This window comes from Pyrgilauda ruficollis, unplaced genomic scaffold, assembly GCF_017590135.1.
Source record: "Pyrgilauda ruficollis isolate IOZ18807 unplaced genomic scaffold, ASM1759013v1 scaffold1, whole genome shotgun sequence".
Taxonomy (NCBI): Eukaryota; Metazoa; Chordata; class Aves; order Passeriformes; family Passeridae; genus Pyrgilauda; species Pyrgilauda ruficollis.
The window spans coordinates 12,506,747-12,519,289 of NW_024508100.1; the positions used below are offsets into that span (position 1 = coordinate 12,506,747).

Genomic DNA, 12,543 nt, shown 5'->3' on the forward strand with positions numbered 1-12,543 from the left:
ATCAGCTCATGTTCAGATGCTGTTTATCCATGATAATCCAAACTACAGAGGCTCTCTCTGGTTTTTGGTTGTGGAGATATCTAGTCTGCCCTACTGAATTTGAAAAGTGCCACCTAAGCACAACTATATATTTGTCCTTGCCAGTCTTAGCACTTGTACATAAATTTCAATGTCAGTAATGGAAGTTAAGTTTTTGTCAATATGCTAAAAGTTATGCATTTAAAGTGCAAATAGAGTTCAAAGTCATAACACATACTGAACAAAGTCAACTTTAAATTTAGACATTCTTTATGATTTCTTTGAACTTTTTCTTTAATCATGAATTTCTTGTCACCTAAAACTGTACTTGTTCAATACACAAACAAGAACAACAGAAAATGAATGCTCTTGTAGAATCTTATAAAGGTTTCATTTTACTTTACATGTGAACCTTTACTTGATTTAAAATGTTTGGCGAAGTTCTGATGTTCAAAACAGCTCAACTACCTTTATTCAAAGGCTATAAGCATGCTTGTAATATGATTACATTTAACATTAGTCTCAGAGACAAGAAACTTCTGGGCAGAATTTTGCTAAAAATTCCAGGCCTACTACACATAAAAAGAAGGCAACTTTTGTAAGTAAAAACAACTCCCAAACCCAAAACATTCCCCCTCTCTCTTTAAAAATAAAATTCAGCATAGAATACCTGTGTACATTTATTTTTGAGTAGATAATAGGAGGTTATCTACTTCACATATGAAAATTATTCTTCTGTTTTTCTGAAGATACCAATCTGATCGTTACACTTTAAACCTCCTAACACAAAGCTGGCAACATTTTTCCACAACCTGAAAAATGTTGGCTAACCAAAAGCAGTTGTAACAACCTTAAGTTATCTTGAGCATATGGGCTATGGTAAATAGGCAGGAATGGCATTGAGTTGTCACAGACCTTGCAGAAAAATGTGAATTTTTCTGGTGAGAAAAAAGCAAACCAGCAGCAGTGAAGCTCTATTTAAACTAACACGCAACCTTTCTGTGTCCCAGAAAAGGACAAAGTGATCCCCAGCATCATCTCTCTTCTGTTAACCAGTCAATAAGAAAGAACACTTGAGCCCTCAAACATGTTTCATATGACCAAGCCATGGCATGCACCTCTACTGCTAGGATTATAAAGGAGTGAAGCAGAATAGTTATGTCAACCTCTAAGTTTTTCTTGGGCCAGAACAGGCATTCCCTCTTTTTCCTTCTCACCCCGGCCATCTTGGCTAGCACTCAGGGGTCCTCAGGAAACCAGAGAAGGAGAACAAAAAGCTGTGTCAGCATTATTAAGTACCTGAACATAGAGGGAGCAAGTCAGCCCATCTTACACAACACACAGTACAAATCTTTTGCCTAAAACTGGAGTTAGCCCAATCAACTGGACATCAAGATCTCACTGTGTGTATTACGACTATAATGAAGAGCTGTTCTCATTACAGATTAAGCCTGCCTTGTTTCTTTATAGCATGTGGGCAGAACAAGGCATCCAGCTGACAAAAATAATCATGACAAGCCATTCTCTTATGCTTTAGATAAATACAAAGAATAAAATCTTCCTTGCACTTTCAATCCAGGGGCACTCAAAACAGATACTAAACCAAGCTTTTAACCTAAACCTACAAGTCTCAGTATTGTACTCAGAGGCATGTGTCCATTATAACCTATCTAAACCACCAGTATTTCCAGCTTAGAGAAGATAGTGTCTTCTGAGTTTTTATTTTCATTAATTAGATTTTCATAATTTGGTTTTACAGAAATGCACAGATTACCTGATTGAACATATAAAGAACTCGAGTCACATCATTTGCATACTGGCACCTGGAGTAGTCCTCGTCTGCCCAGTACCCTCCCCTGTCGCATCTGCGCCAGGCTCTTCTCTCATCTTGTGAGTTGCCAGGATATATCCCACTGCCAGCAGAATAACGTGTACACAGCAGGTATGCTGTGATGCCTGCCAATGTTCTGGGCCACCTGGGGAGTCAAAAGGAAAAAAACCCCTCACATTTAGACAAATTTACATGACAAGTAAATAAAAGGATTAAGCACTACAACATGAAATAAAGAGACACTCAAAACTAAGCATCTCTACACTATTTAAAGGGCCACCTTGGCTCATCTTCAGCATTTTCAAGCTGTTCATATTTCTGTCTATTAACAAAATGAGTTCTAATGCTAGCATGCTTTTTTGAACTCTTTCATGAGGTTTCAGGTGGAGAGAAGAAGGTGCTTATAAAACAGCTAAAAATACTTTACAATTTTTTGATAAAAAACCTTGCCTACTTTGTGAAAAATTCCCTGTTAACACTATAAAAACAAGTTGACACTTGCTTTCTACTTGTCCTCTACACATGCATCAATACAACTTTCAAACAATTGCATTCATATTCGTACCAAACTGCAGATATGAACAGAAGATTACATTTTCAGTATTCAAGAAAACTAGTAGCAGTAGTACAACCACTCTGACCAGTTTTGCAAACAAAATACCAAATAGAATTTAATGGGAAAAAATTTCTTAATGTCAAGAAAAGAGAAAAGAATTTCTTTTACTCAAGGTACATGAAACTATGACCTTCTTAAGAGAACTCCTAACATTCTCTCCACTTTCTCCTCTAATTTTACTGCATATTTTATCTGTACAAACAAACACAGATAACAACAAAAACCCCAGAAAACAAATTGAAATACATATGTAATACACTGATCATTCATTAGAGAAGAACTGATCCAAGGACAAAAATAAGAATAGAAGAAAACCATGCCTGAATTAAGGTGCAATGCTGAGCAGACAGAAGGGACAAGGAATGGCAGCCAGTCTGCCTGCCCCTGCTTGTGGCTCTCTACCCTGCTATATGCATAAGAGCTATTTTATTCAGAGCACTAATTCTTAAATTTTAGAAGTAAAAAAGAATACATACCTAAATTGCAGAATGCTTAGTGTCTCAAGTTTAACAATCCAACATGTAAGGTTTAACTAAAACTGAGAGCAAGTGAGCCTCACTGATTTATCCCAGGCTTTGTGTAGTCTCATTATGTCAAGCTCCTTTAAGAGTCTTCAGAGCTAACACAGTTTTTCTAAATTGTACATATTTCAAACGGCCTTGTACAAAGCAGTTGAGTCCAAAAATTGGAACTGGTCAAACAAAAAATTTTGGTGGATTACACTGTGATTTTAAAGTTTGCTTTTATATCTGGACTGCATTACAGTAAACGGCCACCATTTATTCACTACTATCATCTAAATTAAGAAATGCTAAGGACATATTGATATTTGGAAAAAAAAATATCTCTGTTTGCAGGAGGATTAAGTAAACACGTTGAAGGATGCTCCATTTCCAGGAAATGAAAAATTTAAGTAATATTGCCAACACAAAGAAACTGAAGAAGTCAGCACCATTTTCCCTCCTTATTCATTAGTTAAGTAACTCCTCTTATTGAAGATACTAGAACTTATCACAATTCTTCTTTCTAGAAGATAATTAGCTCCAGAGATGGACTAAGGCAAAAAAGCTACACTTCTCAATTATATTAAGTGATAGAAGATATTAACCTTTGAGGGTGCACTAGAAGTCTTCTCTATCTTAAATTCTCATTTATTCTTCATTAATTCCAACAGAACAATTGTGACATTTTCAGTAATGGAAGAGAGACACTTAGTTCCAGCCATTTTGACTATTACTTAAGTTTGGGCAAGAAGTAGCAAATGTATAGTTGCTGGTGGCATCCCAGTATTACACAGGTCACTGCAACAACTATAAAAGAATTCTAAGTTGGTCAGAGGACTAATGGAAAAGACTAGATGATAAATACAACAAACTAAACTAAGAAACAAGGACTTAAATTTAACTACCTTTTGTAACAGCTTTGACATTACAGATCAGCTCTCCATATTGTAGTGACATAATTTCATTAAGAAATGGAGATTGTTATTATGGCCATTACTAGAGTATTTGAACACTATAAGAGACAGAAGTATCCAGCAGATATCCAGCAGGTATCCAGCAGAGCTTCATCCAGCCCAGCAAATATTCATTCACACATACTCAGAGCCTCGGCAGCCACTTCAAGTAATTAAGAGAAGTGTCACCATCAACCAATACCAGAAAGGAAAACTTACACCAGATTTGGTGACAATGTAGTTAAAAGAAAGAAGAAAAAAATTTAAAAATAATTAGCACAGATTTTAAATGCCTGGAATCGTATTGAGGTATTTCAGAGAATGTAAATTAATTAAAAGAACAGATGTAGATTCTGCAATGGTAACATAAGGATTTGAACATATTTTTAACTGTAAAGAAGAAGACAAAAGAAAGGACAAAAATCTCTCAGAAAAAATTACAACAGTATTGTTGTGAATTGCCATAATTCCAGTAGTAACCTTAGTGCAATGTTACATGCACCTCAGCAAGCTAACAAAATACCAGACTGGATCATGTCTGGCCAACTCTGACCATGGAGAGAGCAAGCCATGCATCTGCTGGGAAAGGAGGGAGGGAGGGAGGGATACAATACATGTACACTTATCCAAGTCTCTAAAATGTCAGTAGCGACAAATTGAAATAAACTCTGATTCAATACAGACTGGAAAAACAAGTACAAAGATGAAATAGTTCTGTGCTTCCAATTTTTATGTATTTATAATAAACCTTCAGAGAATCAAGCCAAAAAGAAAACAGGCAGATGAGGACAACTAATAAATCAGCTGGCACAGCTGTTATGAGACATGCAGGCCCGCAAATACCTTGCATAATACACTCAAACCTCCACTTCTAGAATGCAAAGTCAGGTTTCCAGAAACTGCCACTGGAGTATCAAAACATAATTTCCAAAACCATTTATCAATGCTGAAATTTTTATATTAAGTTTTGACATCAAAGATGCCACTTTGAAAGGGGTATTTGTCTCTGTCTTTACAGTTTTCTAGAAGTTGTATACTTCCAAAGCATTTTCAGTAGAAGTGTGGTCAGCTCAGTTTTCACTGAATGTACCATGTTACAGACTGAGTGTCACATGGCCTTGGAATAATTTAAATTCTGTGGTCCTGACAGACGTTTTATGACACAACCTCCAACACAAATATTTTAACTGAAATATGGCACATGCCATTCCTTTTCTCACTATTCACATCTAGCACTAAAGAAGTAGAAAAAGACAAAACAGAGTTTCTCTCTGGTTTCTCAGACTAGGACTCAAATCTAAAACAGGTTTTTCAGGAGAACTTTAATTACTATGCTTTTAAACAAGTATTATTTCTAAGCTATATATGTATCTTCTATAGCCATCAAACAGAAAAAAAGAGAGAACACTACTTCAAAGGTTATTAGATTATCACAAGGTTATTTGCCTTTTTTCCCCGCTTCTTATCTCCACTTTCCCTACTTTTATTACCCCTCTCTTTCATTATTGTCCTTTCATTCTCCCTGAGTTCACTTTGCATTCATGTCCCTACACAGCATTTTATCATCTTTTGCTATGATCTTCTCAAAAGAATACAAGCAATGCCAGGTAGCCTTATAGTCTATGCTACCTTTAGAACACATTTAGATACCTACCGAAACATTTTACTGTTAAGACTAATGTATTATTTGCATAATGATATATAATGATGCATAGCTTTCTACTAAAACCAGACATAAAGGGGCAATTTAAAACTCAACAGCTCTGAGCCATAATCTCACATCACAAAAACAATACAAATGCACAGTGCCATGGAGAGAAGCACCTTCAAGCAACAGCATCCCTTGCCTCTTTCCTCTCCCACACACAAAACCCCTTGCACAGGCACAAGTTTCTTTGCAGCCCAGTGGTGAATGAGAGAGGGGAACTGATTTTAACTACATTTCCCTAATTCCATAGTTTTACTAAATGAATGTTAAGCTGTACCATCCTCCGTCATGAACTGTTTCTTCCCAATACCTGTATGACATGAGCTAAAGAAGCATTCCCCAGTTTCCATGAAGCTAGAGAGGACATCCTTCCAGCAGAGCTCAAAAGGTGATTAATGGCATAAAATTCTTACCATGCGAACAAAGCCTATGTAAGTTTATATTCTTAATTTCTTGTGAGTCTAAGCTTGAATATCTTTCACAGTTTACCCAACTGCTAGCAGAAAGTGCAAATTTGGGTTGTATTAACACTCTTATTTCATTACTCTGTATAATTAGGTGCTCAAAATTTATTACATATACATGAGTGCAGACAGCTGCGGCGGGAAAGATGGTTCATTTACATTCAAGCACTTTAATTTCATTTCAGGGGGAAAGAAAAAGGCAGACCATGAGATTATAAAAGAATCCTTTCTTTCATACATGTTAATTCTATTTTGAAAGCACTCATTTCTTTAAATGAACAGTAACTTTCAGTTACTGTTTTTATATATATACATATGAGTTTTTATATCATAATTTTATTAGCTTACAGATAGTCCAGTCTTTTTTTATGACATCTTAGTAAATCCCTAAGTTCAGCATGATAATTACTGTTTTAAACTATATTATGCCCAATGAGTGACACTCTTCAAAAACATCATTCTTATATTTAAGTTAGAATTCTATCAACTACCAGCATAAAATTATGCTAAGTACAACAGTTAAAGGATTTACTGAAGTGGAAGTATTTTAACATGCAAACTGTATTTTCAATTTAATCGTTGATTGTAAAATACTCAGGGAGATTATCTGAGTAAGGCTAAGAATATTTAAATTAAAGAAAAGAGACTCCAGGATGAAGTTTTTGCCTAACCTTTACAAATTATGCTGAATTAATACCAAGCCAAAGACACTGAAGACAAACACCCTCTTTTGTTACCCTTTGCTATCCCATCTCTGCAGGGATAAAAAAATCTAGATGCCAGTTTTGAAACGCCATCCAAGCTAAAATGACTAACCAGTTCCAACTAAAAAAACCTATAAAATCAAATACACCTAGGATCATTTACAGCCATCTGCTCAGAACCATTTTCTCACTAGTCAAAGCTTTATTTCCATATGTCTCAAAGGTGAAAAATTACTCTTTATTATTACTCTACCCTAGCTACAAAAGGAAGTCAGTCATATTAAACCCAGACACAGTGAACTTTTTGATAAGCTGAACATTTCCTGAAATCTTATTTCTTTCTACTGAATTCCAGAGGGGGTAAATCCTATTACACTGAACAGTCACTGAACAGCACAGGTTAATTTAATGGAAAACACTTTGAAATAAACCTTTACCATCTGTTTTCACCTCTAATGGCAAATCAAAGAAGAACAATTCACACTAGTATCATAAAAAATGCGTAAGTGATTCAAATAGATGTGTTCTTTGATGAATACAACCAGCATCTGACTTTCTTAACCTTTTATCTAAATCAGGAAGTTCTCCTTTTCTAATGTAATGCTTATCCCTGCAGTTGAAACCACCATATTGTAAAAAGAGAACATGCACGAAGTTACTTATATAAATAATTCCTTACAATGTGGAAGTGAAGTTCTTCAGTAATTCTAAATTGCCACTGTGCAGCAAGTGATCTTAACACTAATTCCCTTACTAAAAGTTCCTCATACTCAACCCTTTTCAAACTGTCCAAGTGATGAACATAAAGGAGATCAGCTTGGAAATAATGCTCTCAGCCAGGACTTTTAAGTGAATTTTTGCTACAACTGGAGGTCTTCTGCAGTTGAAAGCTTGTTATTCCCTCTCCCCAAAAACTATCTCCCTGCAACATGGTTGAACTTACTTTCCACTTCTTAATATAAAAGATACATGGTCTTAGATCAGCTATATACAAAGAGCAAGACTTTAAAAACTCTAAGGCACACGGGGAAAGGAAAAGTTTCTAACTGTAAACAAAAGACCAAGCAGAAGATCAACACAGCCAAGCAGCATAAGAAAAGTGAAATGAGTGAATAAAAGCAGTTTATACAACATTAAGAAATCCTATGCACCATAGTGAACACAATGCTATTGCAGACACTAATTCTCAGTAGGAACTACTGCAGGGAGGTAAAACACAGAGTAGTCATAAAGGGAATTACCTTACATATAGAGAATCTATACAGAAGCTATCTGTTACAGCTGGCACCTCCAGGAGTAACGGGTTGTTAGAGTGACCAGCAGCAGAAAGATCAGAAAAGGGAAAACAGGTGAAGAGGTAAGAACAAAAGATAAAATACTCTGCAACACTCAACACAATGAAATATCACAGCTAGCTCTACAGTCCCAACAATCAGCAAAAGAAAGCAGCACTATTCTTATTGTTTACTCTAATAATCACAGGGGGGAAAAAGATCCAAAATCTGTTGCATATTTCTTAAATAACTGCATATTTTGTCATATAGGAGCAGAAGGCTTTTAAAAAGAGAATGATAACCTGGCAGAAATCCCCCTGTCAGTATGTGGTCTAACTTTATCTTAGAGGTAATCTACAGAACTTTGACTATTTAAATAATTTCATTTATATATTTCAAGTATCATAGGTTAGCTTCAGTATCTTTCAAGGATGTGTTACCAGGCTCAGAGTTTAACACTTCATAGGATAATTTCTCACACTTCTGTCAACACACAGTAATTTAGAACAGATAAAAATCTATTACACACCATTTACAAGCAAACATCCACATAGGCACCTCTAATGCATAAAGTTAGAAGCAAAATTAAGGGGACTTTTTTTTACTCTGAAAAAAACCTGAGGTGACTAACCTGAAATCCCCTTTATTGTTCACAACCCTCTCTGGAGGGCAGTACTGTGCAGAACTTTCTAACACCACAATGTCTACTGTCCTTGTGTTATTCCCACGTCTGGTTTGTACATGACAACCCCAGTTTCCCGTGGAGCCAGCCTGAATGTTTGAGATTGTCAGTGCACTGGAAAGATAAAATAAAAGAATAAATCAAAACAGTCTTGCAACAACATTTATATAAGCTTTTACAAAAAAATGAATTAAGTACAGAAAGACAATGGAAGAAAAATCAAATTACATACAGCCATGAGTGATCTTATAAAACCAGAGCTATTTACATCTCAAAGTACTGTAATTAACAGAAAAGTATTTACTATTCTTTGGGCTTTTAATTTTGCCAAGGTAGGAAACAAAGAACAGCCATAGGAAAAAGTCCCCAGACTTCAGAAAGAAGAGAGAAGTCCAAATTCCTCAAGTGTTATCACTGCTATTCAAGACAAAATTTTTAGTTGTTTAGAAATGCCAAACTAAAATAAATTCCCAAATGCATAATTTGTTATAAACATTGATGCTCTAATTTACTAATACAATTACAGGATATATAACCACTCGGCAGATGCTGAATAAGTCAACAATCTGCTGCAGGCAGAATAAATTATACTTATAGATCTCTGCTGGAGAACAATATTAACAACTGTGGTGTGCTCAAAAGGAAGAGTAAAGAATCCATGAGCAATTCAGTTAAATGCCTTGTTTTCAACATTTTTGTAATTTTACAATTCCGTGAAAACAAATGTATCCTACCACAAACATATTTTAAATTAACACATTGGGTGAAACTTGCAGAAAATTAAAATCCAATTGCAACTTCCTTTAGTTAATCCTATTTTAAGCATGTAGGTTTGACCTACCAAATCTCTAGACCTCCTTTCTCCAACTTTATTGTTAATAGGAGATGTGTGAAGATTACTTCCCTACTAGGAATGTTTCTGTGTACATGTTCACTCAGTGAGGATAAGAGAGGGCCTTACTGGTTATGGTAATAGTCACTAGATCAGAGCAGAAAGTAAGAAGCAGGAAATAAATTTTCTCACTATGGATTCACCTTGCAATCAATGAGCAGTTATGAATCATATTTTTTTCAACAAAAATACCCTGGGACTCATCAGTTTCCACTATCTTCCCATCCTGATACCACAAGACTTGCATGTCTTGATCAATATATGAAGCCATACATTGGAAGGGTAGACTGTCTCCTTCAAAGACCACCTGACGATGAGATGGAGTCATATAGAAAGATGGTAATTCAAGCGGCGGTTCTAGAATTCAAGACATAAAACCACAATTAACAGCAAGAATCTGTTATAGATGTAATTTTCAAAAGAGGAGAAAGATATATAAATAATTGATACTCATTTAGTATATCAATATAAAGTTGCATCTGGCAAGAGGCATATAAAAACTACATTTATTGCATTGAATATTGAAAAATACAGATTATCATATTCTTTTTCAAAATGTGCATTCCTTTAATCTAATATATTTCAAGACCCTTTTGCTAGCCCATATCTAAAAGAGTGGAAAATACAAATTTTAAGGAAAAATATAATTATACATTTTAGTTCTTCCCGTTTTTCACTCGGACTTCAAAATCACAGTAACGTAGGAGCTTTTATTTTTACAGTTAGAATAATTCCAATATAAAAAAAGAAGTTATGCAAGTTGTTCATGGTTTTGTCACAAAAAGAATGCTAATCAAGATTAGAATCACCATGCAGGAAAGCAACCCATAAAATTTAAGATTTTTTTTAACTTGAGAAATTTGGGGTTAGAATAATTGACATATCTGAAATCACATATCTAGACCTAGGAAAGAAATTATCAGTTTCTGATTCCTCTTGAGACATTTAGGTAAAGATCTCTGAAAAATACAGATTAGCAGGAAAAAGGAGTTTATCGAGAGAGTTACTTATCCTTTGTTTCTACAAACTAACATCCACCACCATCAGCTTACTTATTATTTATTGTCATAAGCAAGCAAAAATTAACCACAACTCAAGATCAACCTTTCAAAAGGCTTCACTATTACCACTGTCATTTAACCGTTGAATTTTAGGGAAATGAAATAAAGCAAAAAAGTCTGCTCACTAATATTAACAGAACATGGAATGCATTAGAAAACGAGTATCAGTTGCCTGGAGTGCTTACCACAGGTGAGAAGCTCCTGTTTAACACCAGTCACTGTCTGTGACTGAAGCGACTTGGGATAGGCACATTTAGTCTCACGTACAGTTATGTTTCTTTCCTTTAACCACTGATGCATCCACAGTATGTTGCAATCACAAAGAAGATAATCAGTCTGAAATTCTCTGCAACAAAACACAGGTATTTACAGTGACAAACTGCAGAATTCTAAGGTCTGAAATCTTGACTTTAACAGTTGTGCCACGCCTCTCATTGTCACAGACACAAAGGCAACAAGCAAAGTCTAGACTACAGTGGAGTTGCCTACCTCTGCCTACTGGAAGTTAATCCTCTGCAAACTGTACTCTGAAAACAAAAGGACATAGTCCCTCAGAAAAGGAATCCTTTCCATAAATATGAGGAATATCTAATACCAGTACCTGAAAATAATTCTAGTAATTTCTTTCATGGAAAGCGTACATTCTACTCCAAGTGAGCAATAAGACGGAATTGCTTAAATGTGCACCATCATAACCTAAGAAGACACTTCATTGCTTCACGTAACTATCAAATGCTTTAGCAGTAAATTAACAGAAATAAAAATAGCTCCACAACTATTTCTCTCTTCAGAAGAGCTATTCACAAAATTTTATTCTGCTTTACATGAAAATCGTAAGGCTTTTAATTGACTCAGTCTTCTCTATATAAGTCAGTACTTTCTAGTAAAAAGGCATACTAAATCCATCACAGATGTTTTCTGAAGTCAGATAAATTAAGGGATTAATTAATTTTATCTGTTCAGAAATTAATATTTTATCTGTTTAGAAACAGGTAAAAAGGTAGCAAAACATAACATATGGCTATGTCTACAGTGGTTTTTACCTCTAGCAAAAACACTTTTTCTTTTTGCACATATCTAGAGGATAACAGAAACATGCACTAAATCAAGATTCCTATGAAACCCCATTTGGTGTTTGTTCACATCAATTCCTCCTGATAACCACTATTTTAATAACAACCATTATATCCAGGTTCTCTAGTCACATCTGTGGTGTTGTTGGACAGCAACCTTTATGCAGACAACTAAAATATCAGGAATAACACATTATGAACAATTAAAGGGATGGAGAAGGGAAAGAAACATTCTCCTTTATAAATATAAACAAGAAATTAACTCAGTGTCAAACTAAAAACTAAAGCTTTTGATTAAGTCCCAGTGGAGTGAGCCAACTGTCATGAGTACCAGGGAAAAGCATAAGCAAATCATCAGCACTTTCTTTCTTACACAAGATTACAACTCATGAAACCAAGAGAGAGCAAAGGAACATGAAGCTGAGATTTACCCACTGTTATGTATAACAAAACTATACTGCTAATCAAGGACTAATATCTTGCTTAAAAGTATTTGCAATAGAGGTGTAAAATGCTATTTATTTATTATAAATTAATAAATGATACACATAGAATAAAACTTTTGGAAGCCCAGATGAGAAAATGGCTTTGTTTTTTTCAGAATAATGTAGGACTAGATGCTGCAAGTACTTACAGAGACTTTAGTGAACCAAGATGATCAAATGTTCCCTGTGTAAGTGTAGAAAACAGATTTCCAGAAAGATTCCTGAGAAATAAAAGCATCATGATTTGAACTCATCTTCAGACAAGTGACATGTGAAATA

General features: G+C 35.0%; 1 protein-coding gene across 2 annotated transcripts in view; it reads right to left on the reverse strand.

Annotated features, from left to right (window-relative positions):
- Positions 1 to 12,543, reverse strand: part of ADGRA3 (adhesion G protein-coupled receptor A3) — a 54,424-nt gene that overhangs the window by 16,481 nt on the left and 25,400 nt on the right. For both annotated transcript variants that reach the window (XM_041458173.1, XM_041458164.1), the window contains exons 5-9: positions 12,414 to 12,485; positions 10,892 to 11,052; positions 9,789 to 10,002; positions 8,703 to 8,867; positions 1,793 to 1,994 (exon numbers count right to left, since the gene is read on the reverse strand). In XM_041458173.1, coding sequence (XP_041314107.1) covers positions 1,793 to 1,994; positions 8,703 to 8,867; positions 9,789 to 10,002; positions 10,892 to 11,006 — 696 coding nt within the window. In that variant the 5' untranslated portion in view covers positions 11,007 to 11,052; positions 12,414 to 12,485. The remainder of the gene's footprint in view (positions 1 to 1,792; positions 1,995 to 8,702; positions 8,868 to 9,788; positions 10,003 to 10,891; positions 11,053 to 12,413; positions 12,486 to 12,543) is intronic.